At 56.5% G+C, this 23,511-nt stretch overlaps 7 protein-coding genes across 7 annotated transcripts; 4 read left to right on the forward strand and 3 right to left on the reverse strand.

The window, feature by feature from the left end:
* Positions 1–1,893: 1,893 nt before the first annotated feature.
* Positions 1,894–2,430, reverse strand: B0T26DRAFT_783054 (uncharacterized protein; the record flags this gene model as incomplete). Its single annotated transcript, XM_060446736.1, has 1 exon — positions 1,894–2,430. One exon carries the CDS (start codon positions 2,428–2,430, stop codon positions 1,894–1,896), a length of 537 nt encoding a protein of 178 aa, XP_060295010.1.
* Positions 2,431–3,448: 1,018 nt separating this feature from the next.
* On the reverse strand, positions 3,449–4,612 carry B0T26DRAFT_742245 (uncharacterized protein; the record flags this gene model as incomplete). The annotated part of the gene is made up of 3 exons (XM_060444080.1): positions 3,449–3,905; positions 3,969–4,332; positions 4,387–4,612. 3 exons carry the CDS (start codon positions 4,610–4,612, stop codon positions 3,449–3,451), a joined length of 1,047 nt encoding a protein of 348 aa, XP_060295011.1.
* Positions 4,613–7,317: 2,705 nt separating this feature from the next.
* B0T26DRAFT_368368 (cellulose 1,4-beta-cellobiosidase) lies at positions 7,318–8,963 on the forward strand. Its single transcript, XM_060434655.1, has 3 exons — positions 7,318–8,068; positions 8,159–8,716; positions 8,765–8,963. The coding sequence occupies exons 1-3, from the start codon at positions 7,454–7,456 to the stop codon at positions 8,894–8,896; spliced, it is 1,305 nt and encodes a 434-aa protein (XP_060295012.1). The 5' UTR covers positions 7,318–7,453; the 3' UTR covers positions 8,897–8,963.
* A 1,277-nt stretch (positions 8,964–10,240) lies between these two features.
* On the forward strand, positions 10,241–11,800 carry B0T26DRAFT_718117 (glycoside hydrolase superfamily). Its single transcript, XM_060442367.1, has 2 exons — positions 10,241–10,485; positions 10,564–11,800. Exons 1-2 carry the CDS (start codon positions 10,388–10,390, stop codon positions 11,654–11,656), a joined length of 1,191 nt encoding a protein of 396 aa, XP_060295013.1. The 5' UTR covers positions 10,241–10,387; the 3' UTR covers positions 11,657–11,800.
* A 3,891-nt stretch (positions 11,801–15,691) lies between these two features.
* On the forward strand, positions 15,692–16,199 carry B0T26DRAFT_718123 (uncharacterized protein). The gene is made up of 2 exons (XM_060442368.1): positions 15,692–15,767; positions 15,836–16,199. Exons 1-2 carry the CDS (start codon positions 15,709–15,711, stop codon positions 16,176–16,178), a joined length of 402 nt encoding a protein of 133 aa, XP_060295014.1. The 5' UTR covers positions 15,692–15,708; the 3' UTR covers positions 16,179–16,199.
* Positions 16,200–17,200: 1,001 nt separating this feature from the next.
* B0T26DRAFT_753781 (uncharacterized protein) lies at positions 17,201–20,203 on the forward strand (the record flags this gene model as incomplete). The annotated part of the gene is made up of 1 exon (XM_060445746.1): positions 17,201–20,203. One exon carries the CDS (start codon positions 17,201–17,203, stop codon positions 20,201–20,203), a length of 3,003 nt encoding a protein of 1,000 aa, XP_060295015.1.
* Positions 20,204–20,625: 422 nt separating this feature from the next.
* B0T26DRAFT_753782 (heterokaryon incompatibility protein-domain-containing protein) lies at positions 20,626–23,306 on the reverse strand (the record flags this gene model as incomplete). The annotated part of the gene is made up of 5 exons (XM_060445747.1): positions 20,626–20,692; positions 20,871–21,170; positions 21,272–21,454; positions 22,187–22,529; positions 22,880–23,306. The coding sequence occupies 5 exons, from the start codon at positions 23,304–23,306 to the stop codon at positions 20,626–20,628; spliced, it is 1,320 nt and encodes a 439-aa protein (XP_060295016.1).
* Between the last annotated feature and the right edge of the window lie 205 nt (positions 23,307–23,511).

Consider the following 23,511-nt stretch of genomic DNA (forward strand, 5'->3'; position numbering starts at 1 on the left):
CAAATCACGAAGGATTAGAGTCATCCAGAGGAAAACACCCTCTGCCCTATTGACGAGTTGTTTTCTTATGTTTTCCCTGTCGGAATCGGTACCAAGCTTTGGGAAGAACTTATTGCTTTTTAGCTTCCCGTGAACGAGAGTTGATATGTCGGCCCTGGTCACCGTGTGTAGTCGCACGTTTGGAAAGTCTAGAAATGCGTTCTGGAAGACAACCTCTTCCCTGCTTGATACACAAATTTTGACGCCCAGGGGTCTCAACGCAGTCCAGCCAAGGAGCCGCTTGACCATGTCGTTGTGATCCCCCTCGAATTCGTCAAGCCCGCCAATGAAGAAAACAAGTTCATGATGGTCATAAACCTGGTCAATGGAGATCAGTCGCGAAAAGGCATCGCGAATATCATCGTAGCTATCAAAGAAAACCATCGATTGGGTACTGGAGACGTCCCATTGTTTTGGAAGTATGATGGGGATGAGGTCCGGGGACTCTGAGAGAAGGGAATGGAGCAGGCCGCGAAGAAGTCCGTGGAGCTTATTTTGCATATCGGGCCCGGGCTTTCAGAAGAAGAATCTCCCGAGGACTAGAGATCGTTTGCCAGCCCAGACTTTCAAATGCTGTCTAGTTTGCTCGTGAGCACACAAGTATTTCATCAGGGTTGATTTTCCAGATCCAGGTTTCCCAGAAATATGGAAGAAATGAATGCCATCCTCAAGCCACTGGATAAAATCTCGACGCGCTTTATGGATTGGTGCGGGGACTTCGTCTTCCGCGTCATCAAAAATCCAACTGAAAGTGTGGCTGTAGGGATCAACCACATCATCAAATCTGGTATTCAGGGTGCTGAAATGTAGTCCATGGAGAATGCGAGACACGCGGACTTTGTCGCCCGATTCGAGAGCGTAATAACATTCTCAATGCTCTTCAAAACTTTGGGCCCGACAAAACCCGCCTGGAGCGCTCCTTGAAGTGCTCGGACGTTTTGTTGGAGAGATTCCAGCTCGCTCTGGCTGGACTGGCCATTCTCCAGTGTCTCGCCTAGTCGGCCAAAACACTTAGATCTAGGAGATAATGTGAATCAGTGAGTGAGCCGGTGCTAGTTTACTTTGGTAAATTGCCACTTACGTCATCATTCTTGAACACAATGTCTCTAATTCCTTGCGATAGTAATCAAGCTTCTTTTCCAGCAATAGCCTTTTGTTCCTGCTCCTGAACTTGCGCCAGGCAGCCCTCACTGCAGCCCGCAAAGAATTGGGTTTCTTGGACTTCAACTCGTCGAGCAATGTGAGAAGTCCGTCGGATACCTCCTTACATCCAGCCGTAAGGTCGTGCAGCGCCTCCTCCTCGTCGCTTACGCCAATGGGCACCCTTGCCTCAACCTCTTTGAGTGACGCTTTGAATCGAATAACCATGGATTCGAGACTCTCATTATCCACCGCAATGCCCGAGTTCGGGCCGCGCAGCTTTCGGACCTTCGCAGCCAACTTGAGGGCACCACCAAAGAATGTGATGATGGTCCCTGCAAGACCGCAGGCAGAAATCGGGTCCATGTTGAGCGATTTTGGTCTGTGTCAGTTCAGGGATGTTCCGATCGAAGAACGGTTGTCGGGCACGTTGGCAATGGCAAAGCCTGAAGTCTGTAAACAAGACTGAGAGGAAGGTGGGATCGAAAACTTGGACTTCTTTGACACGACCTTGATCTTGACAAATCTTGCTGCCTGGTAATTAGGTACCTAAATACCTTGGGTATTGACACCACGAACACGTCGCCCGTGTCTGCCTTTCTCAACAACCTCTGCTGTACAACCGAGTCTGAAAGATGCAGTAGGAAGAAGTTTGCTCCAAGACCATCACGACGCCAAACCATCACGACGCCAAACAATCACGACGCCAAACCATCACGGCGCCAAACCATCAGCCAACATTGCATCAATCAAATGGCAGTGGCGATCTGCATTCGTCTCACTGAACTCGTTATCATAATTCAGCCCGTAAGGCCAAATATGCCCGCCACCACAATTGATCCTGGCCGAAGCTCCATCCCACGACTTCAGCAGCTTCGTCGCGGAAGGCCAGTCGTTGGCGGCGCACCTGGTGTCAAAGGCGCGCGTCTGGCCGATACCAAGCGTATGCGATATCTCATGGAGCGCCGTGCGCTCATTCATGTACGACCGGCTTGAGCCAAAGCGGATGTTGCCGTTGAAGTTTCCATCGGCGGTAGACACGCCAGGGACATACTGCGCCGTAATGGACTTGCTGGGGCGCGTTGTCAACTTGTTGTAGCGAGCCACCGCCAGGTTCATGGCGGCCTCGATACGGGCGTAGGCATCGGACTGATCGGAGGTGGGATTGGAGGCTTTCTGCACGCGGAACGTGATCGCTGCCGAGGTCACAGAGGCCAAGGCGCACAAGAAGGCAAACTTGGAGAAGCGCATATCGGCGGTGGGACAGAGGCAACTGTTACCACACTGGTGAAGCCCAAGTAGCACGGGATACGGCTATGCAATAGCTCAACGAAAAAGAGGAGGGTAGGTAAGGCGATTGCCCAAAGAGAGGATTGATGCTTGCTCAACTTGAAGCAATTGAACACCCACGGCCACGAAACGGAACTATTATCTGGCCACTGTAAAGCTATCGCAACCGAAGCTACATTTATCCTATTGCTCATATTAATATCGAACAACCGCATTCGTGGAATCGGATAACAAGCTTTTGTCTGTTTAGGCAAAATGAGGGCGACCTTCCGAGAGGAACGCTGCGAGACGCCAAGATCCGAAAACAAAAAGACCATGGAAATCTCCAAAACCAGGCGGAAGTGGTGTGCGAACCAACGCAAAAAAACGTTTGCCCGGCCGACAATGCAAGCCCCGTCGGTGCAATGGAAGCCTTCTTGGTGATTGTGACGCCGAGTTATCGGTGACCAACGATCGATTCGTTGCCGAGTGACTGAACAAACATGACCGAAACGTTGCACCCACGCACTGCCGCGTGTATTGGCGTACGAAGACACACTTTGGTCACTGAAGCTTCAACTCTGCCAACTCTGCTTGCAGAAAAACGGGGCTGGAGCAAACACCAGGGCTGCAGAGCTAACATGCCTGCAGCATCCGGAGTATGACGAACTTGCCTCATCCAGCCAAGATCTGCATCAAACAACACTGGCTGGTGAGGCAAGCTGGCGGCTTTCTCACTCCCGTTGCCTGCACCACGTGGAGCTGTGCAAGAAGGAAGCGTGGCACTGTTTCGGCGCAATTCCAACAAACTCTAATGGAACCACGCACCAGCAGCTCGCCGAAAGAAAACAAGGCGGCCAGATCTATGCATAGTCTTCGCTTCATGCTCTGCGTCTAATTAGTTACGTCTAACCGTTCACAATCCGGTAATTAACCCAAGACCACAAACACCTCCCCCGCACCATCGCCGTTGGACACAGCATCGTCGCCCACCTCAGTTTCAGTTCGTGAGCAGCGGCTTCAGCTTCTCCGCCATGTCCACGACCGTCTTCTCCCAGGGGATATAGTCCTGACCAGAAACCCTGGTAGCCTTTGTGCCGTCCTGGCGGAAGCCCTTGGGGTAGATATACCCGGGCAGGAAGTAGCCCTCGCCGGGGGTGCCCTCGTGGATGATAGCCGCGCGCTCGGGGTACTGCCTGCGTAGGATGTCGGCAATGGACTGCGCGGGCCCGTAGTGCGAGGCTAACAGGAAGCGCTCGCCGTCCGTCTTCTCTGGGTGCGCGACGCTGAACGCCACCATGCGCCCCACGTCGCGCACGTCGACGAAGCCGTGGAACAGCCCCGCCAGCCCGGCCTCGGCCAGCGGCACGCCCGCCAGCACGTCCCAGATGGTCCTGGACGTGAAGTTGATCCCCGACGGCGATTTAGGCACCACGACGGGCGGGCCGGTTACGAAGCTGTAGTGGAGGAGGTTAGTTAACCGCAGAGATGTGGGCGTCTTGTCGGGTGCCAAAACTCACCAAGGGTTGAGGGCCGTGACGGAGAACTTGGGGTGCTGCTTGTCGCGGAACGCCCAGAGCGCCTGCTCGGCCGCCGTCTTGCTCGCGTAGTAGATGATGTGGCCGGGCGTGTTCTTGCCCTGCTCAGCCAGAGTGTCCAGGGAAGCCGTGTTCCAGTCGGCCTCGGTGTAGACAATCTCGTCGCCCTCTTTGGGGCTCAGGATGGCGACAACCGAGGACATGAAGACGAAGCTCTTGACGCTGGGTGTTGCGTGGGCGGACTCGAGTATCCGCTTGATGCCTTCGATGGCGGCCGTCATGACAGGCTCGGGGTCGTCAAAGTTCAGCGCGACCGGTGCGGCTATGTGGGCCACGGCATCGACTCCTGCGGGCATGTGTTAGCTCGGCCCACTTATTCCCATTCAAATCTCCAACACACCTTGGACAGCCTCGTCAAATGCGCCTGCAGCTGTGATATCCGCGACTTGGACGATCTCAATCTTGTCGGCGTACTCTGGAAGAGCCTCAATCAGGGGGTCGCCGCTGGCCTTGGACCGCACGGTTCCTCGGACTGAGTACCCAGCTTTGAGAAGGGCTTCGATAGCTGCACCGCCGACGAAACTGTTGGCGCCACTGACAAGGACAAGGCCCTTGCTTGAAGACATGGTGGCTTTAGTTTGTTTGTTGGTGGTGGTGTGGTTGGTCTGTTTTGTTGTTGGTCTGTTTTGTGGTGTAAGAGTGGTTGGCCAACAGTGTTGAAGGTGTAATGATGCTGGTTTGAGCTGTTGATTCGCTTGTCATTGAGAAAAAGACATCGCCGCGAGTCCAGTATATATACAAAATATTCCTGGCCTTTTAACGAAGCTACAGTCAATTTTCGGTGCCGTTTGCATCCACAACGTGGAAAGTCCACAACGTGGAAAGAACATTTGCCAACCTTACAAATCTAGGCCATTACTAAGGCCTCCTGCTGCCCGCGGCGTCGTGATTGCCTGTGGTTCGAATGTCCGCGGAGGTGAGGGGTGATTTTTTTTATTTTTCGATTACTGAACAGTTGGTGCGAGAACCCTAACCCTCTCCCAAAACCGCGAATTACCTCGGCTGCTGAATAATGGTTGGGCCTGGAAAACTCGGACTTGTGGAATGCCCTCGGCGCTAAGAAGCGTATTGCTGTACCCCGCGAGCTCTGCAGCTGTCATTGGAGGGCGAGGGTTGCTCTGTCATCCAACGCATGATACGCCGTTACGAGTCCGGCAAAGGACACAGCAGCCGACCTTGGTCATCTTTGCGTGCTTGGCGGCCTTTCGAGAGCGCTTGGCGGGCCCACGCGAACTTGTCGCCCCCGATGATTTTTAAGTGCGTAGGTACCTTTGCCCCCCTCCTGGGATCGCCAAGGCCGCTGGTGCCACCGACACCTCTCGTGCCGTTCCCACAGGCTCGGTTGAGCCATCTTGGCTAGCTATTATTGCTGACTAGTGCGCCTGCACGTGCATTATCGCGACCACAAAGTCAAACGCTGACGTTCGAAACTGCGTTCGAAACTGCGCGTGTTGTGCTTGCGGTACCCGCAAAGGTTGACTGCCTCGACGTAGAGGAGAGAGACTTGGGAAGTTAAAGTTCTTTTTTTTTGGGGAGGGGGGGCCTCCGGTCAGCCTGGCCATCCAATGCCCCGCACCAGAGCGAGCGCTCCTGCCCTGCCCTTCAAGGTTGTGGCGCGGCGGTCGCTGACAATCGATCAAGCAGCGACTGCCCGTTTGGGGGACTGTCACTGAATTGCAAAAACGCATCGGTCGGTCCTCTCCCTCCGCAGTCGCCTTTCCACCAATCCGCCCGCGGACGTGACAAGATGCGCCGGCAACGATATCCGAGATGTCGTCGCGTTCTGAGCAGATGGCAACCGGTTTGTCTTTTGGCGGTTCTTGGTTTTAATGAAGCTTGTCAAGGGCTGCCCAATGGCTGCGCTATCCGTTATTGCCCTGCCTAATCGGTTGTCGGGACCCCCGCAGGCACATATCTCCTGCCAATCGCTCTTGGCGCTGGGGGTGGGACAGCATTGACGGGAGTCAGGACCATTCGCAAGCGTGGTCATTCGGCCGCCCCGCATAATATCCCGGCAATCCCGTCGTTCGTCTTCCTTGGCAGCATCCACACTTGACGACACCGGAGTTTGGGGCCCAAAGCCTCGCCTCGCCGTCGACACTGTCAGTAGGTAGGTATCTGGGACATGCGGCCGCTGGCTCGGCAGTGCCCAGGGAGCCCGACACGCGTGCCATTCCCTCCATCTCGATCCTCGGACTCACGAAGGGTATCCCAAAGCCCATGACAAGGCCCAGGCCGGAAGATGAAACACCAAACAAACATCCCAGATCTGTCAGCGCCTGAACCTGCATTGTTCTAGACCGATGCGGTTTCTATTCTCCTAGGAACACCGAGCCCGATATTTCAACAACTGTGGCTAGGCCGGTTGGACGGACGTCGAGCCTGGAAGCGAGCGCCTGAAGCAAGATGCTGATCCTCAATCAAGCTATTATCCTCTACCAGACCCCGTCTTTCAGCTTCAAGACTTGAGCCAAGCTCCTTCCTTAGTCACTCATCTCTGCCTGTTCAGACTCAACACTCGGTACGTCTAATATGCATAGCCGTCAAGAAAGCCGGTCTCCTATCCACCATTGAGCTTGAATCTCCCCATCTACAATCCAAGCCATAGAAGATGGGCACAGGACATGTGGTACCCCGTAACTGAGCCGCATCCCACCCGTGTCGGTGTTGCACTGTCCCAGAAGCCTCCGTCGCCAGTTTCTTATATCATTTACCTCCGCACCACAGCCGAGGCTTTCATTTTGTGGCTAATTCGTCCCCGCCATTCCCCATATTAGATAGCAGCATTAGGTTCATGAGAACCCATCGTGCCCCCAAGTACCGCAATCTATCCACGATCGGCCGCGTAGGCGAGCCAGATCACCCATCCGACCTCAAGTGCCATTGCCACGATGGCTCTCCCTGAAGACTCCGGCTGGTGTCGCCCGGCCGCAGACGTGTCTCCCGGCCGCAGACGTGTCTCCCGATTTGTTCCAGCTCCAAACAGGGGAGCTCGGAGGCAACACAATCCGCGTTACTGTGGGGAACCTTGTTATCCTGAGATGGGTATTCCAGGAACGAGGCGATCCCAACGCTCCCATTGGACGCTTGGCCTTTCACCTCGCATCTAGTAACAGGCGGAAGCAAGGGCCACATTGCCGAGTATATATCAACTCCAGATCCACTCGAGCTTTGGGCTCCAGGGTCCCGCGGTAATTAAGCAAGGTAATGTCCCACCAGTAGGGGCGGCCACGCCCCAGCTAGAGCTCCATTGCGGTAAGTTTGACAGAGCTATAAGTAGCAGGCGAGGCAGCACGTCCAGTCTCGACAGACTCCAGCCACAGGTCTAGGTCTACAGTTGTACCCGAGTTACCCAGATTGCCAAGAGCTGCCTGTAAGAGCTGCCTGTCGTGAAAACCACCAGCATCATGCATTCCAAGCTTGCTGTCCTCACGTCGCTGCTCGCGTCAGTGGTCAATGGCCAGGGCGTAGGCACCCAGCAGACGGAGACGCACCCAAAAATGACATGGCAAAAGTGCTCCGGCAAGGGCAGCTGCACCAACCAGAACGGCGAGATCACCATCGACGCCAACTGGCGATGGCTGCACGACAAGGGCGGGTACTCCAACTGCTACACGGGCAACACTTGGAATGACACGGCCTGCACGACCAACGCCAAGTGTGCCTCGCAATGTGTGGTCGACGGCGCCGACTACACTGCCACCTACGGCGCTTCCACGTCTGGGAATGCTCTGACGCTCAAGTTTGTCACCAAGGGCCAGTACGCCACCAACATCGGCTCCCGCATGTACCTCATGGCCAGCCCAACCAAGTACGCCATGTTCACGCTGCTGGGCAATGAGTTCACCATGGACGTCGACGTCAGCAAACTGCCGTGCGGCTTGAATGGCGCCGTCTACTTCGTCAGCATGGACGAGGACGGCGGTATGAGCAAGTATTCGGGCAACAAGGCCGGTGCAAAGTACGGCACCGGCTACTGCGACTCGCAGTGCCCCCGAGACTTGAAGTTTATCAACGGCCAGGTGAGCTTCAACAACCGCACATAGAACATCTTGTGGGTGACGGGAGGCCACGGGTAAGGACATGCACTGACTTACGTCTCCCGTGCACAGGGCAACGTCGAGGGGTGGAAGGCCTCGTCCAACGACGCCAACGCCGGCGTCGGCGGCACAGGGTCGTGCTGCGCCGAAATGGACATCTGGGAGGCCAACAGCATCTCGACGGCCTTCACGCCCCACCCCTGCAAGAACTCGGCGCAGCACTCGTGCAAGGGCGACGACTGCGGGGGCACGTACTCGGCATCGCGGTACGCAGGCGATTGCGACCCCGACGGGTGCGACTTCAACGCGTACCGCATGGGCGTGCACGACTTCTACGGCCCCGGGATGACGGTCGACACCAACAAGAAATTCACCATCGTGACCCAGTTCCACGGCTCGGGCACCACGCTCACCGAGATCAAGCAGTTCTACGTGCAGGGCGGCAAGCGCATCGACCTGCCCAACCCCACGTGGCCCGGCCTGACGGGCAACAGCTTGACGCCCGACTTTTGCAAGGCCCAGAAGCAAGTCTTTGGTGACGGGGACCACTTCAACGAGATTGGCGGCTTCGACGTGATGGCCCAGGCCCTGGCCAAGCCCATGGTGTTAGTTCTTTCGCTGTGGGATGACGTGAGTTTCTTGTCCCGTCCTTCCTTCCGACCCGGCTAATACCAGCAGCACTACTCCAACATGCTCTGGCTCGACTCGACATACCCGACCGATGCCGACCCGTCGACGCCCGGCAAGGGCCGCGGCACCTGCGACACCAGCAGCGGCGTGCCCTCCGACGTCGAGTCCAAGAATGCGTGAGTCGTCCAGCACTTACTGTGCATCCATTACCCCTTTAATAATAATGGCGTGTGGATACTGACCTGCCGTGTTCGCAACTTGCCGAAGCGATGCCACCGTCATTTACTCCAACATCAAGTTTGGCGCGCTCGACTCTACCTACACTGCCTCGTGATTGCGCTACATGTCATACCAGGTTGGCGTGGACGTCTGTCGTCGCGATCTGCCGTGTCCGGGACATGGCGACCTGCCAACGGGGCGCGCAGTGAATGTCGACCAGTTGGACAGTGGTAAGAGGAGGCTGTTGCCCATGGGTGTCCCATTTTGCGGGTGTCCCATTTTGCGAGTGATAGGCTAGCGGTTGGGATATGATTGTGGTTACTCGGAAAATATTGATAAAATGTTTCATTGCTGCAGTGCATGGCTAGCAAGCTTTGTAGTCGTGGAAGAACAATAGTAGTCGTCGGTTACAGCCTGAAGATTATTCTCATCCCCTTATCCTGAGGACGCATTCTTGGATTTTCTCATTGAGTATGCCTGTCCGTCCATAGCTATCGCGTCACTTCAAATTCCACTGGGCTGACATAATTACGTGTTTCTCCATTCCTGACGTATCTTTGTTCGTCTCAAAATCACTCGAAGCGGCAGTAGGGAAAATGATTATTTGTCTCATTTTAGCGTGCTGAAGAATTGGGTAGATTAATTAATTACTCACATCGCTAAGCTCGCAAATACGCCTCCATTAATGACGACCCCCCTAAGAAAGCACCTTGGTGACGTACTCGTGTCCAAATACGCCCCTGCACCCCAGACCGACCGGGAGTTATGCCAGGCACAGGCGGATGTGCCCCGCACCGCGCCTAGACCCCAAACAATGGCGCAAAAGGGGTGCCGAAGGTGCCGAAAAGGGCATGGGGCGGCTAAATCTGGCCCAGCCTTGGCCATGCCCTCCCCGCATAACCCGTCGACGTGACCTGCCTCGACCACTGCCGAAGGCCAGCCCGCTCGCGACTCGAAATAATGTGCAGCAAGGATGCTAAATCCAGCACCAGTCCTTTAGATGAAAGGGCCCAGGGCGGGGTGAGGGTCCCGAAGGAGCGCGACGCGCCGTTGGAGGCGGTCGCAGTTGCAGTCTCGGGTCAGTACTCGAGTGCGAAGCAGGACGAGACGCCTCTCCTCCTCTCGCTTCTGCCTCTGTCTTCACCATCTCCACCCCCCCTGTCACCGCATCCGCATCCGCCGACGCGGAGCGACGCATGGAACGCCGTGTGCTCAGCCATCATGTACTTCGCCGTCTCCATGCTGCTCGCCGCGGCCACTGTCGCGTGCTACGGCCTCGGCCCTGCGCCGGCGCCGGCGCCGCTGCCCGCACTCGCGCCCGCGCCCGGCCGAGACCTCAGCGCCAGCGCCGACAACAGCACGCGGTGGCCTTACGGCCCCTTTAGCACGCGCGGGCGGGACATTGTCAACTCCCGCGGCGACGTCATCACCTGGGCTGGTGTTAATTGGCCGATGAGTGGCGAGAGCATGGTGCCAGAGGGCCTCGAGTGGGCATCGGCAGACGATATTCTCGACATGGTGGCCAGCGTGGGCTGGAACGTCATCCGCATGCAAGTTGTTTTTCGTTGTCAATACCCTGCCGTGTCGTAAACAGGTACAGCCTTGTTGATTTGACACGCGTCGCGCAGGGGCTACGCGATCCAGATGGTCGACGAGATCTACGACAACGGTGGGGCGGACGTGACGCTACTGGCGGCCATGACGGCGGCGCTGGGGGCAGCCAACGGCACGCGCGTGACTAACGCCATCGTGGCTAAGAACCCCATCTGGACGGCGCAGACGACGCGGTTCAAGCTGTGGTCGGACCTGGCGCGCATCGCCGCCGCCAAGCGCATCCTCATCCACCCGGACGTGCACGTCAGCAAGGCGCAGTGGTGCTGCTCGCACACGGACGGCAACGCCTGGTTCAAGGACGCCAACTTCAACACGACGACCTGGCGCCGCGGCCTGGCCTACGTCGCCGCCTGGGCCCGCAACCACACCAACGTCGTGTCCATGTCGCTGCGCAACGAGCTGCGCGAGAGCTACGCCGCGCCCGCGCTGGGCTACAACTGGCAGACCTTCGTCAGCAACATGTCGGCCGGCGCCGACGTCATCTTCGCCACCAACCCGGACCTGCTGATCACGTGGTCGGGCATGCAGTTCAGCGAGGACGTGTCCGCCCTGACGACGCGCAAGAACCTGCTGACGGCGCCGTGCTACAAGTGCAGCGCGATCCGCGACGCGCTGCGCCGCGAGCCCGTGTTCTTCGACCTGGCCAGCTACCCCTGGCAGAACAAAATCGTCTTTGAGCTGCACCTGTACGCCGGCAGCGAGGACCTCGACACGGGGACGTGCCGGCTGATCGAGGCCGGGCTGTACCGCAATGGCTTCAACGCGCTGGGCGTGGCCCCGCGCCCCGCCGCCTGCAACGTCACCGCCGACTGCCCGCCGCCGCAGCGCCTGACCCCTGTAATCCTCTCCGAGTTCGGCCACGCCCAGGACCCGACCCTGCTGACCGACACCCTGACCAACTGCCTCGCCGACTTCACGAAGCGCTACCGCGCCGGCTGGATGGCCTGGAGCCTCGCGGGCAGCTACCGCGTGCGCGAGGGCCGGCAGGGGTTCCCGGACACATGGGGCTTGACGAATGATAATTGGACGGCGTGGCGGTTTCCGCAGGGTGTGGAGGGTTTCTGGAAGCCCTGGGTGAAGGGCATGAATATTACGAATCCGACTTAGCGGGGTGGTGGCCTGGTGGTCAGTACATAGGGGGACAGCTGTAATTACATAGGGGGTAGAAATACACTGTGGGGGGTGGGGGGCGTGTGGTAGATTTGAGAGGCTTGAATATTAGTTAGCGATAAAGACAAGAGGAAATGAAACCCAATTCTTCCTTACTGAGACAGCATTTATTAACGGTAGTGTCAAGCCGTCATGCACATAGTTAATTCACGCCAAAGCGCACATTCAAGAGACTATTTCTTCAAAGGAACAATTAAAAAAACAAAGAGACTCAATTTCTTTATCAACATTCTAGTTATCTACTAGCTTACAAACAGCATACTTACCTAAAGCAAACAAGCAAAGACACTCATTCTTTATCTGAACTCTCTATAGTGAAAATCCACAACGCGGCGCCGCCACTCTCCGCTGTCCTTGGCTCGCAATACCCGCGGCAAACAAATACCGCCCTCTTTAAATACAGTCCAGGTAGGCAAGTTATCTCAGCCAACAAAGTCGACAGAAAACATTTAGCAACTGGGCATAAACTAGGTAGGTAGGATACCTGATTACAGCCGGTATAAGACCTCACCGGAATTCAACCACGGCATCGCCCACGCCTCAGTCTGCTCCGAGTACGCCGCGCCGTCAAGCCACTCAGACAGGTCGATATCCATCTGTAAACCTGGCGACAGCTCGCCGTCACCGTTACCATTCACCGCCGCAGCTGGCGCAAGAGTAGCAGCAGGAGGAGTAGCAGCAGGAGGAGTAGCAGCAGCAGAAGTAGCAAGAGCAGTAGCAGCAGAAGAAGAAGTAGTAGGAGGAGCTACCTCGTCCTCCTGGCTCGAACGTGAGTTAATACTTGCGAGGTACTCTTTGAAACCCATGTACACGTCGTCCTCTTGCCACCGGTGGTTGAAGCTGAACTGAGGCGGCTGGGGCTGGGGCTGGGGCAGATCCACATAGCTGTAATGCCGCAGCTGCGGGGCTTCCAACGGTCCGGAATGGAAGCCTATCTCCATGCTATCGTTGTTGTCGGGGCTCCCAGCATGCAGCAGCTCAAGTGACTTGATGATGAGCTCGCCGTTCAGCTGCCATTGCGCGAAGCACGGCTGGCAGGGACACCCCGTCGGGTGAAAGCTCTGCGGGTACGTGAAGCCGAGGCCAAAGCCCGAGATGGCACTTAGGTTCGGCAGTGGTGTGGTATGATAGCTGATAGGAAATGGGGTAGGGGCGGACATGTCTCGAACTGCGGCGTTGCACGTGGTGGGGCTGGTAGGGGCTTCTGGCTCCAGAGAGGGAGTCAGCTCTGTAGCCGTGTCCGGGACATTATCTGCGCTGTAGTTGTCGAGGTCTATGTTATTATCTGGAGAGAGCTGGCCAGCTGCGTCGTCGTGTATCTCGGGATTTTCCTCGCCGACGCCCTCTATAACCCTATCCTGGAGAGCCTCATCCGCGGCTGGCAAATCTGCCGAGACTTGGGGGAACACAATGCGGTGGTGTTCTCTCTCGACCTCAGCCAAACGTTGAAACTGCGCCTTCACCTCGGGCGTCTCGATCTTCCAGCTGAGTCTCGCCAGCTTCAACAACTGGACCGCGGCTCGCTTGATGCGTCCGCTGGCAAACAAAGCTTTCGACCGCGCCCCGTAGGCGATTCGGTAGAGCAGAAAGGCGTTGGATGGTTTCGGACCGAGACTCGAGGGCCCGCGATGGAGACGCTTCGCAAACTCGGCGGTGCGGACTTCCGCGGACCGGCGCACAAAGTCCTCCACGTTCCAAACGGGGATGTGCTGGACGGCCTCGAGCTGGCTCAGGGGCTTCGTGAGTTTGTGCGGGGGGTGGCTCCTATTCCTTGGTGATCTTCTGTGCGTTTTCTTAGGCGGGCTCTTGCAAATACGGCTCTGTGACCTGGTCTTGTCACCTCGGTACATAGTGTCCAGTATCGGTTCCATGGATTCGAGCCTCGGCCCGACCGAGTAGTTTAGCCCGGGATCGTTTTTAGATTTAGGCGGAAGATTAGTTGCCAGCTTGTCAAGTAGCACCCTAGTTGAACACGAAGCAAGTTAGCAGAACAAATCCAAGTCTCGCCCATGAACCGGCCTTTAAGTATGCCAGTAAAGATGCTCGGATCTAGCTTGGGTCTGGCCGATAAGAAAGTTCTTTCTTAGGCATCAGACTAGTTTTTGCGAATAAAACACATGGACATTGTTAGGAAGTGAAAGACGGATGACTTAATTCTTTGTTGCCGAATAAAGAAATCATGATAATATCCATTATCCCGACGCCCGAATGTACATGTCCGTGCGGCCCCTTACATGGCATCTCATGAATGAGAACTTCGAGGATGGCATCAAAGCCAGAAACCGGGCCAAGTCTACCAACAACCTAGTACGCAGTTATTGAAAATAAAGGGCATCGCGAGGTCGTAACGGCTAAATCTGAGCTTAACCAAGACCATGAAGGCCCGGTCCTTCAGGACTTTGCAGGCTTCCTTGTGGCCGTTTTTGTTCTAGCCTGTGACTTGGCATTCCTATCCACCAAATGAACGCTGTCAATAAATCGACGCCGATGGAGTTGTAGCTTGGAAATAAGAAAACAGGCCTTGCCGCAGTACGAGTACAGCTTGCATCTCCCGCAGCTGCCTGCGGCAGCCGGATCTAGATCGGCGTCGCAGCCGTGGCACTTGAGCTTGTCTGGGTAGGTCGGCATGTCGCCGGCCAGCAGCTTCAGCTTGTCGAGGCCCATTGGGAAGATCTGTGCAGCACTTGGTCGTTGATTAGACCAGAACGCATCTCGGGTTCAGTATAGCAACTCACGTGAACGCTCTCGGCGTCCTCGGCGCGCACGCCCGAGGTGCCGTCGTCAAAGTCGTGCTGGTTGGCATACATGATGGCCATAGTGTGGCCCTTGCGCAGCTTGGAGAAAACGATGTCGTCGTAGTTGCCGAGATAGAAGGCGACGACCACTTCTTCGCCGTCGCGGTCTTTGAGGATGGCCCGGCGGCGGAGAAACGTGTCGAAGGACTATATTTCGCCCAAGACGCACTAGTGCATGCGCGGAGCTCTGTCTCGGTTCAGGTACGCCACGTCGATTTCGCCTTCGGCGGGAGTTGCTCCAGCGACGGGAAATATTGCTTGTAGTTGAGATCGGCGAGGGTGTGCCATGATTGCTGGGTTGCGAGAGTCAGTCTTGGAAAGGTTGAATTGGGAAAGATAAAGGCAAGAGGTCGGTTGTGCTTGTGGGATGTGCGCAGAAGGCAACCCAAATTTCTTTGGATGGGAGGGTGAGGGGGGGAATACAGTGTGCCCCCCCGCGGCAACGGACTTCAGCAAGGCCTGGGCGCTCATAAAAACAAATAACTATGTCCCGAAATCGGAATAGAGTAATCACATGAGACGAAGCTGGCGCGCATCCACTCCAACGCCTGGGCAGGTCCAGGGTCTTGGAAATCTGGAAACCAGAACGCCCCTCCTTTGAGCTCACCATTCCAGGCTTGGGGGTTAACTAATCAAGACACCGAGTACAGTATGATGTACGCACTTTAACCCTGACTGATCTGTACAATCTCACCACATCATAATGTCTTACTTGCAGGCACAGCCGCGGCCCTGTAAATTCCGTATACCCGTGCTCTAACCCTTAGGTGAGGGGAGGCAGTTAGTAGCTCCCCCGCCCCTTTCAAATTCACACCCGTGACCAAAAACGGCCGCACCTTTGCACAACACTGAGTATGATGCATCCATCTATCAACTTTGCGTGTGCCACAAGTTCCTGCTCGGTAGAAGAGGGAAGCATCTTGAAGTTCCCGAGTTGGTGTCACCGCACAGTCGATCAGATGAGGCAAGGCTGCATTACGATCGCTGTATTCGTAGAATCTAAATCTAAGGAAAAGAAAAGGAAAAGAAGCCCCAAATTCTGTGCGGGGCTCGAAGAAGTAAGGTTGGTGTGTGGGTCACGTGTTAGAGCGCCACACGGGCCACTCGGTTCCGCACCCGGCCCCGCCCCGATTGGGATTCCTCAGCCAGTTGTCTTGGCACTTGCCATGACAGTTGGCGGCAATTGATTATCAAATGGCAGGGGTGGGTGGCAGACTGAAGGAAGTGAGGAGATTTCACCATCCGTGGTTATAGTACGATTCTCAACCCCAAAAGACAAACTAGCAGCCATAAAGCATCGTTAGCGGCTGACAGAGAGAAGTGTACGTTGCATTGCGCTGGGCACGGCGGGCATCTGCCTGCTTAGCGCTGTGTGGCTGCAGGTGGCGCCGACGGCCCTCGAGAACATTGGGTGGCGCTACTACCTGTGCTTCATCATCCCCAGCAGCATCGCCGCCGTGCTCATCCTGCGCTACTGGCCCGACACCAACGGCATGCCGCTTGAGGAGGCCGCCCGTCTGTTTGGCGATGAGGATGAGATGTTTGGGAACGGTGCCAGCGTCGAGAATCGTTTGGCGCCGCCATCGGGTGGGACTTCTGCGGGGGAAGAAAAGGCTGTGGCGGCTGAGGTGGCCGAGACAAATGTTGCGGGGGCTGAGGTGTAGGCTTAACGGGTGGTTAGAGGCTGGGGCCTGGGAGAGGGGGGCTAGATGGGGTGTAAATTTGGTCGAGATGAATTGGTTGACGGTGAAGAGATGGGATACCTTCCTTAGTTGGGAGGAAAATGTGGAACGTGGGCTGGGCTATGAGCTTTTGTCTAAAAGGTTGTACCTAGAATTATTTTTTCAAGCTGCCAATCCGACGGCTGATCAATACCAGGTCCATTTCTTGCAATGGCACCGAATGCTTGGTTTTTTTAATCTTGTAACGGGGGATCATTCAGAGCCTCCAAGCTAGACGCAGAGTCTTTCCTGTAAAACACAGCATCCTGCTCCTTCCCCCTTTCACAAAACCAAGCACGCCGTCATGCATGACTTGATGATGTAATGAACGAGGTCACATGCGGCCCAGAACTAACTAGACCCTGGTCACCAGGGTGAAGTAAGGCCATGAATGTTGTTTCCCAGCAAGCGCGACCGCGGTTCTGCAACGTTTTTGGCTGCCTAGCTCCCCACCATCGTTGGTTGCCTTTTTACTCTGTTCACCCCGGGTTTTTGGCGTCCTTTTGGCGTCCTTGTACAGTACCCGAACACTTGGCTCGTCTACCTACGTGCCGGCCACGCAGCCACGCAGCTGGTCGGGGGCAATATTTAGAAGCACAACACACAAAGACGCCAAACCCTCGCGCCCAAGACTAAACAGCTATACAGCACAAAGAGAAAGGTAGGTGGAGACGCATTTCAATATTGCATGTCTGCACTGCCCGGATGCGGCAGCGGAATTGAAGCCTCGGACCCGCGCTCACCTCTTTGTTCACCTCGACAGACTGCTAACCGCCCTCAAAGCAGACGACTGCCACGTTCTACGATTTGCGGCCACATTCGGTTGCATAAAAATTCTTCCTGGTGCAAATTGCTGACCTCGAGCCTCGAAGGTCGCTTTGCTCCATGTTACTGCGTTATTCTTAGTTGTCCGACCATAGTCCTGAGTAGCGAGCCTAGATCGTAACTTTTGACCGTCGTCCAACATGGCTGAGGCCGAACGCATCAGGGTTCTGTTCGACAAGGCAAGCGAGTCTGAGAAAGAGGCTATAGTGAAGTACCTTTTCTACCGCGAGCTCGAGAGCATCCGCCGAAAGCCCCTCCTTGACCCTGCATCCTATGGCGGTGCCCGAAAAGTCACCATCTACCGCCGACCCGATCCTGAAGACGACAATGGCGGCGACGAGATCGGCCTCCGGGGCAGTGCTAGGCCCCACGCTCCCTCTCCTACGCCAAGAAGCAGCAGTTCCTTTCCTGCCTCCAACCCTCCAACCAATACCGTGAGAAACGATGCATACAACCACAGGCTCATGCGAATATCGACTACTGTAGAGAGTGTCGACTCTCACGACAACGAAGCCGACGACAAGATCAGTCTCCGAGGGGGTGCGAAACCCACTGCACATCCCACACGAAGAAGTAGCAGGATTTTCCTGCGTTCGTCTCGTGACTCTCGCTCCTTCGACAATGCAATCACGGACGATAAACACGAATATGGCCACATGCGAATCGCCACCGTTATGGAGACTATCGGCCTTGCCGACGGTAGTGACGACGAGGATGACGAGACCCCGCCATTCACCAGCGGTCCCCTTACCGGCATGCGAATTGACGTCCCAGCAATAAGGAGAAATGTTGGCTACAAGAGGCCATTTGAAGACCAGTTTTCCGGCGAGCTCAGAGCCAGCGAGATTGACTTTCTAGCCACCGGATACGAGTTCTCGAGTCAAGAAGACATGTACCAGAGCCCGGACTGGCTGCCTTATTTGAGGAGCTACCACCACGAGACAGAGAGCCCTGTTCTCTTCAGCGGGTTCCCCTTGATAGAGGACGTGGTTTTCGTCAAGCACCCAAACTACTGGTACAGCGGCGCGCTGCACAAAAAGGTCATCCACAACGGCCAGTGCTACTGGACCACCATCGCACTCCTGATTTACGGCAACGCAAGCCTCTGGCTCCGCGTCAAGGCCGAGCACCTCTCGTATGCCGAGCAGGTGCTCTCCAACCCCAAGCACCCCCGCCACGCCCTTTACAAGCGTGAGAATACGATTCTGTCCGGGACTAGAGCGACCGGACCGGCGGGATCTCACGCGGGCGCCATGAACTGGTGGGAGCGGCTGCACGTACCGGGGTGCTGGTCGAATGACGACATCATTGCCCTCACTGCTGACCTCTACAGTGTCTTTGTGGTTCTGTACAAGTACAAGTCTGGCCCTGAGAATCCGCAATTGGGGAAGAGCGTCTACGACATGTGCACCTTTGGCGCCTACAACACGCGGCACATCTTCCTCTGCTACTATGTAAGCTTTACCGGGCACACGCAGGATGCCACTGACCAGACGCTGAGTGATGTACAGTCCGAGAACCACTACCAGCCCATGGTCCCCAACGACTACTGGGCGTACGAGTTTAAGCTGCCGCGCCTGACGCTGCAGTCGACCAGCAAATACCGCCTGATGACAGCCGAACACCAGCGTACAAAGAACAACGGCCCGGCCCACCACTTGCGGGGGCCCAAGGACTCGCTGGCGCCGCTGCTCGCCACGCCCTCGTTCAAGCGAGAGCACCTGTACCGCGCAGTGGGATACGCCGCGCCCAGCGCCACGTCGACAGAGCCGGTTGCTCGTGTATCCGGCATGCCGCCGAGACGCCCCCTGCCCAGCGCCCGGCCGCTCCGTGCTGTTGCCGCAAGCCCGTCCACGCACTTGAGCAACGTCACGCCAGACCCCGAGAACGCTGTCGCCTACGACGGCGACAACGAGCCCGACACGAGCGGCGGCGCCTACTATCGGGTGGCGTCGCGCACGGCGCTGACGCGCCTGCGGCTGAAGGACCTGCAGCGGTGGTGCAACGACCTGCCTTGCGGTGTCGTCGCCAAGGACGTCGCGCGCTGGCGCAAGGACGGCTGCATCTCCGAGCTGATAGACGCGCGCCTCATGGTGCGCATCATCCGCGACGAGCTACAGCGGCCCACCCTAGACGTGGACGCCAAGGCCATCTTCATGAAGGTGTCGGCGCCCGACAAGTCGGCGGCTGCCACCCCTGCCACTGCCGCTGCCTCGACGCCTGCGGCTGCTTCTGCTGCTGCTTCGTTGTATCAGGGCGGTAAGACCCACCAAGAGGTGGGTGATGATCAAGATGATAACGACGCCGACAGCGTAGCGGCACCACCGAAAGCACCCACGCCGCCGACGCCGCCGGACCACGACTCGGCGCCCAACCTAGCCGAGTCCGAGCCCGAGTCCGAGGCCGCACCTCCCACACTGCAGGCCAAGCCCCACCGCTCCCCGCCGCCGATCCGGCCGTGGAAGACCGCAGCCAGCCGATCCATTGAGACGGCGCCCGGCCGAGTCCTCAATACGACGGACTCGTACTCGACGTCGTCTGCTGCCTCCAGCGGAGACTTAGCCCAGGCCCCAATCGTCATCGATGATGCCGGCTCCGACTCGGACGAAGCCCCACTCCCCAAAACGACCGCGAGCGCAGCCACTGAGCCCCGTCACACGCCTTCGTCCCCGTCGGCATTTGCCATCGCCGCGGCAGCGACCTCCGCAGCCGCCGCAGCCGTAGCAGCAAACACTCCCCAAAAGGACACCGCGCCGCGCCACAACCCCTTCGTGAAAAGCCAAAACCCATTCATCAACAACCTGTTCGGCCACCATCTGATCCCACAGCTACCTCTCCCAGCACCTCGGGCTCAATCAAGCTGGGAACCACCGGCCCCGAAACCGACCGTCTCGAACGAGGACGACGAAGAAGTGTACAGCAGCGCCGACGAGTCACCGCTAGCCATGACCGCGGTCGCGATCCCCTGGCTGGGCAACCACCGCTACAACTACGGCCGCAAGCGAATGCCGACGAATGCCAGGGGTCGTAGTATTGGACGAGCAGTGGTGCCGGCCAAGCGGCGCAGGTCGATTGATGTTGCGGATGTGCAGGGGAATAAGGGAAGACGGGCAAGGGCGGAGAGTGATAATGATGATAAGTAGGGGACCTGGTTGGTGTTGACTTGCTAGATAGACCTGGTGGCGAGACGTGGCAGAGGTGAGGTGGCTTATCTCTGTGGATGTTTGTCATAATGACATTCTAGCTATCTCCTGTCTGGGCTGCTGCTGACATTTACTATTGATATACAATAGCTTTTGTTGTCTAGGTAAGGAACAAGAGCATAGCATCTGAGATAGTCACCACCGAGACAAATAGATTGTATATAGCTGTCGTGGTTTTCTTTGATTTTTATATGGTGCCGTGATCTGGATTTGGTTGTGATTGTGTGCACGGGTTGTGTTCCCACATAGTCACATGTAACATTAAAGCAATTGAGGTGTGCGGCGGCATCGATGTGGATAATCGCTTGGTTTGTTTTATATATGTAAAAGGTGAATAGTCTCACGTCGGCTACATATAAATTCTAGCTCGACACATCCAGCACGCAGGGAACGCAGCCATTTTTCATGAGCTCCTCGAGCACGAAGACACTGGATGGGCTTTCACAGCTTGGTTGCGCTCCGGTCTGAAATAGGGGACACCTCGATGAGACGGACGTGTCCAAGTTTTTATATTTATTGCAACACCAACGTCTGAAGTTCCTCCTCCCTACCCTCCGTAAACAACTCCCCATATATTAGCCCAGGCACCAAGGCCGGAACCACAAACTCAAAGCCATCGATTTGCCCCTCAACCCTCCGCAAGACCAATGGTGCTCGAACCCCCGCGACCGTAAACACCTCGTCGCCCTCCGCCATGTCCAACGGTCCCGACCCTCCCATGCCATTCGGCAGAGTAAAAAGACACCTGCCCTCGTCCGCCAACTTTTGAACTGTGCTAACAAAATACGCAAACATCGCCCCGTCGTCGGCGCTTCTCATCGCGGCCAACACACCCGGCCAATCCGGGATGGTGGGGTCGTCGACGACATTGGCCAGCCCATTGAACACCTCGAAAGCGTCGACGTAGCTAGTGAAATCGTAGGGCGCTTCCCATTCCGGCTCTCTCTCCCAGTAGAGGCTGCTAGCCAAGCCTCCTCGGCGGCCTTGCCGCCCGGCTTTAGCTCATACACTTCTGTCTCGGGGGGGAATAGCCCTTGGAGGGCCGCAAACAAGGCGCTCCAGCGGCGGAATTGCGGTGTTTCAGGAGGCGTCTTGCATGCGACGGACCACATCCAGTTTGCCAGGAGACAGAGGGCGGAGACGACCTGGCCGTCGTCGTTTTCGTTTCCGCCTGTGAGAGCAGCGGGGAATCTGAAAAGGTCAGTCGGAGCGCCGACGAGCATTCCTCGTAATGCTACGGTGGAATTTGAGATAACCGGGGGCTGGAGGGGAGCAGCCTGGCTGCTGCACGCTGCGTGTGCCGCCGCTTGGTTTAGTCGACGGCGGTCGACTAGCCACCCGTGTTGTTCTGGCGCGGTCCAGTCGGGAAGCCACGATGGCCAGCCGGGTTGTTGGTTTCGAGTCCCGTCGGCGCTGAGAAGCAGGGTTATGCAAGCTGGATGGGAGACGACCAGATCCCGAAACAGCAGCAAATATGCGTCCCTGACAGTCTGAGAGTAGTTCGGCGGCGAGGGCGAAAAGCCAGTTGCTATTAGAATACCAGAGAGCGAGAAAGCTTTATCTCGGGGGTCCAAACTCGTCCGCTCCTGCAAGACCGTCCAGATGGCTGTCGGAAAAGGACTTGTCAGGTTCCTTTCGTCGTCTTTTTTTGTGCCCACCTCCATGCATAGCCGCTCCCACGTGTGCTCCGTCCCGAAGTGGATGAAAGACAGGAAACCAGTTAGCCAAACCCACAAGCGCATAGTCACAAATATGAGGAATACCGAAAATGTAACAGCAAGAAAGCCGGCCGTAAAACGAGTAAAGCCCGCTGCACCGTGTTTGTGTTCAGACGCTCCGCACACGAGAAAAACGATGCACCCCATCAAGGCGAGTAGAGCGAGGATTACGATAGTCGAAAAGAGAACTGAAAGGGGTATGAACGTGTTCTTTGGGTTAAATACGGGCCCTTGTTCGTCCCAGAATTTGTCGAGCAGCTCTGCAAAGGAAGGCGCTGGGCGCAACGCCTCGACATGGCCGTCGTCAGGTCTCCGGAGCGAAGGTCGCGGAAGGCTCAGCCAGATGCCAGCCAGGGAATGCCACGGCCCCAAGGTTGTGTTCATAGAAGGCGTGACATCCGCCACTGCGGCTGCATTGATGACGTCTTCCCACAGGGCGAGGTTGTCGCCGCAGAGAAGAACCGGGTTCTCCGATAGCACTAGCTCCTGGAAGGTCCAGGCCCGCGAAATCCATGGGGTGCCAAGAAGCTGCTGGATTCTAACGAGGTCTGCTCCGGTTGTGTGGAGCAGGCGAAGGCGCTCATTCGGGCCCTGAATGAACTTTCCCATAGAGTGTGGCACGAGGGTTTTAAATTTGACAATGAAACGACATCGACCTAGTAATTAGAAAATCAGTGCCCACCACCCCAGAAGTGACCCCAATACATGAGGTACTCACGATAGGCATCCGCCCAGAGGCTTTGTGTATATCTGATCAGCTCCTGCCGCCGCTTTCGTCGGGATGCTGCTCATAGATAGTCCAGCGGCAACCGCAGCGAGGCAGTCGCTCGGAACTTGAGAGACCCGACGGCAAGATCCAACTCGTGACTACCCTCCCCAAGCCAAATGTATCCAGTACGCTCCGAGCTGTAGATGTCTTGCATCAGCGGGATCTGCGACTCCTTCTCGACCTCGTCGTCCTGGTTGATACAGACATTATCGATCCAGATGGTAACAGCCCCAAACTGCCTTCGGATCTGACGGAGAGCGTTGAGACAATTTGCCGAAATTTCCAGGTCGACGCCTTGGGGCAAAACAGCGAGCGCAGAGCTCGGGCATGCTTTGTCGTCCCAGACGTAGGACAGTGTTGTGAATGATGGTTGGTCGGCGAGACGCGCCACGCGGAGGTGGCCAGTGAGCGGACCGCCATCTTGACTCGGTGGACGAGGGTCGAGGTCAAGAAGTCGAATAGAGCGCGAACCAGGTGGCACGGCTAGCTGCGCGTAGAGCTGTTGGCGCGAGGTTGTTGAGGAGTTCGGTTCGTCAGTAGTATCGCAGTTTGCCATTACCGTATTTGAAGGTTAGCGCTAGATTCATCACCACCTCGACGGCTAGGCTTTTTGCATCGCTTGTGAAGGGACGTGTGGTGGCAAGGGTGAAGAAGGAAATGCGGGGTCAACAGGAAAGCAAGGGGCCCAATGGAGAAACTATTTAGGGCGGAAAGTCATCTCACAAGGCAGATTCGAGAACAAGTTGTAAAGCTACCTAATT

The sequence above is a fragment of the Lasiosphaeria miniovina genome (genome assembly GCF_030549165.1).
Source record: "Lasiosphaeria miniovina strain SMH2392-1A chromosome Unknown B0T26scaffold_5, whole genome shotgun sequence".
Lineage (NCBI taxonomy): Eukaryota > Fungi > Ascomycota > Sordariomycetes > Sordariales > Lasiosphaeriaceae > Lasiosphaeria > Lasiosphaeria miniovina.

Excerpts from the sequence above, each read along its gene's own strand:
- B0T26DRAFT_368368 (XM_060434655.1), top strand. The coding sequence starts at position 7,454 with ATGCATTCCAAGCTTGCTGTCCTCACGTCGCTGCTCGCGTCAGTGGTC. Across the intron at positions 8,069-8,158 it reads TGAAGTTTATCAACGGCCAG|GGCAACGTCGAGGGGTGGAA; the intron begins GTGAGCTTCAAC and ends TCCCGTGCACAG. Across the intron at positions 8,717-8,764 it reads TTCTTTCGCTGTGGGATGAC|CACTACTCCAACATGCTCTG; the intron begins GTGAGTTTCTTG and ends TAATACCAGCAG.
- B0T26DRAFT_718123 (XM_060442368.1), top strand. The coding sequence starts at position 15,709 with ATGGCAGGGGTGGGTGGCAGACTGAAGGAAGTGAGGAGATTTCACCAT. Across the intron at positions 15,768-15,835 it reads TTTCACCATCCGTGGTTATA|TGTACGTTGCATTGCGCTGG; the intron begins GTACGATTCTCA and ends GACAGAGAGAAG.
- B0T26DRAFT_718117 (XM_060442367.1), top strand. The coding sequence starts at position 10,388 with ATGAGTGGCGAGAGCATGGTGCCAGAGGGCCTCGAGTGGGCATCGGCA. Across the intron at positions 10,486-10,563 it reads GGCTGGAACGTCATCCGCAT|GGGCTACGCGATCCAGATGG; the intron begins GCAAGTTGTTTT and ends CGCGTCGCGCAG.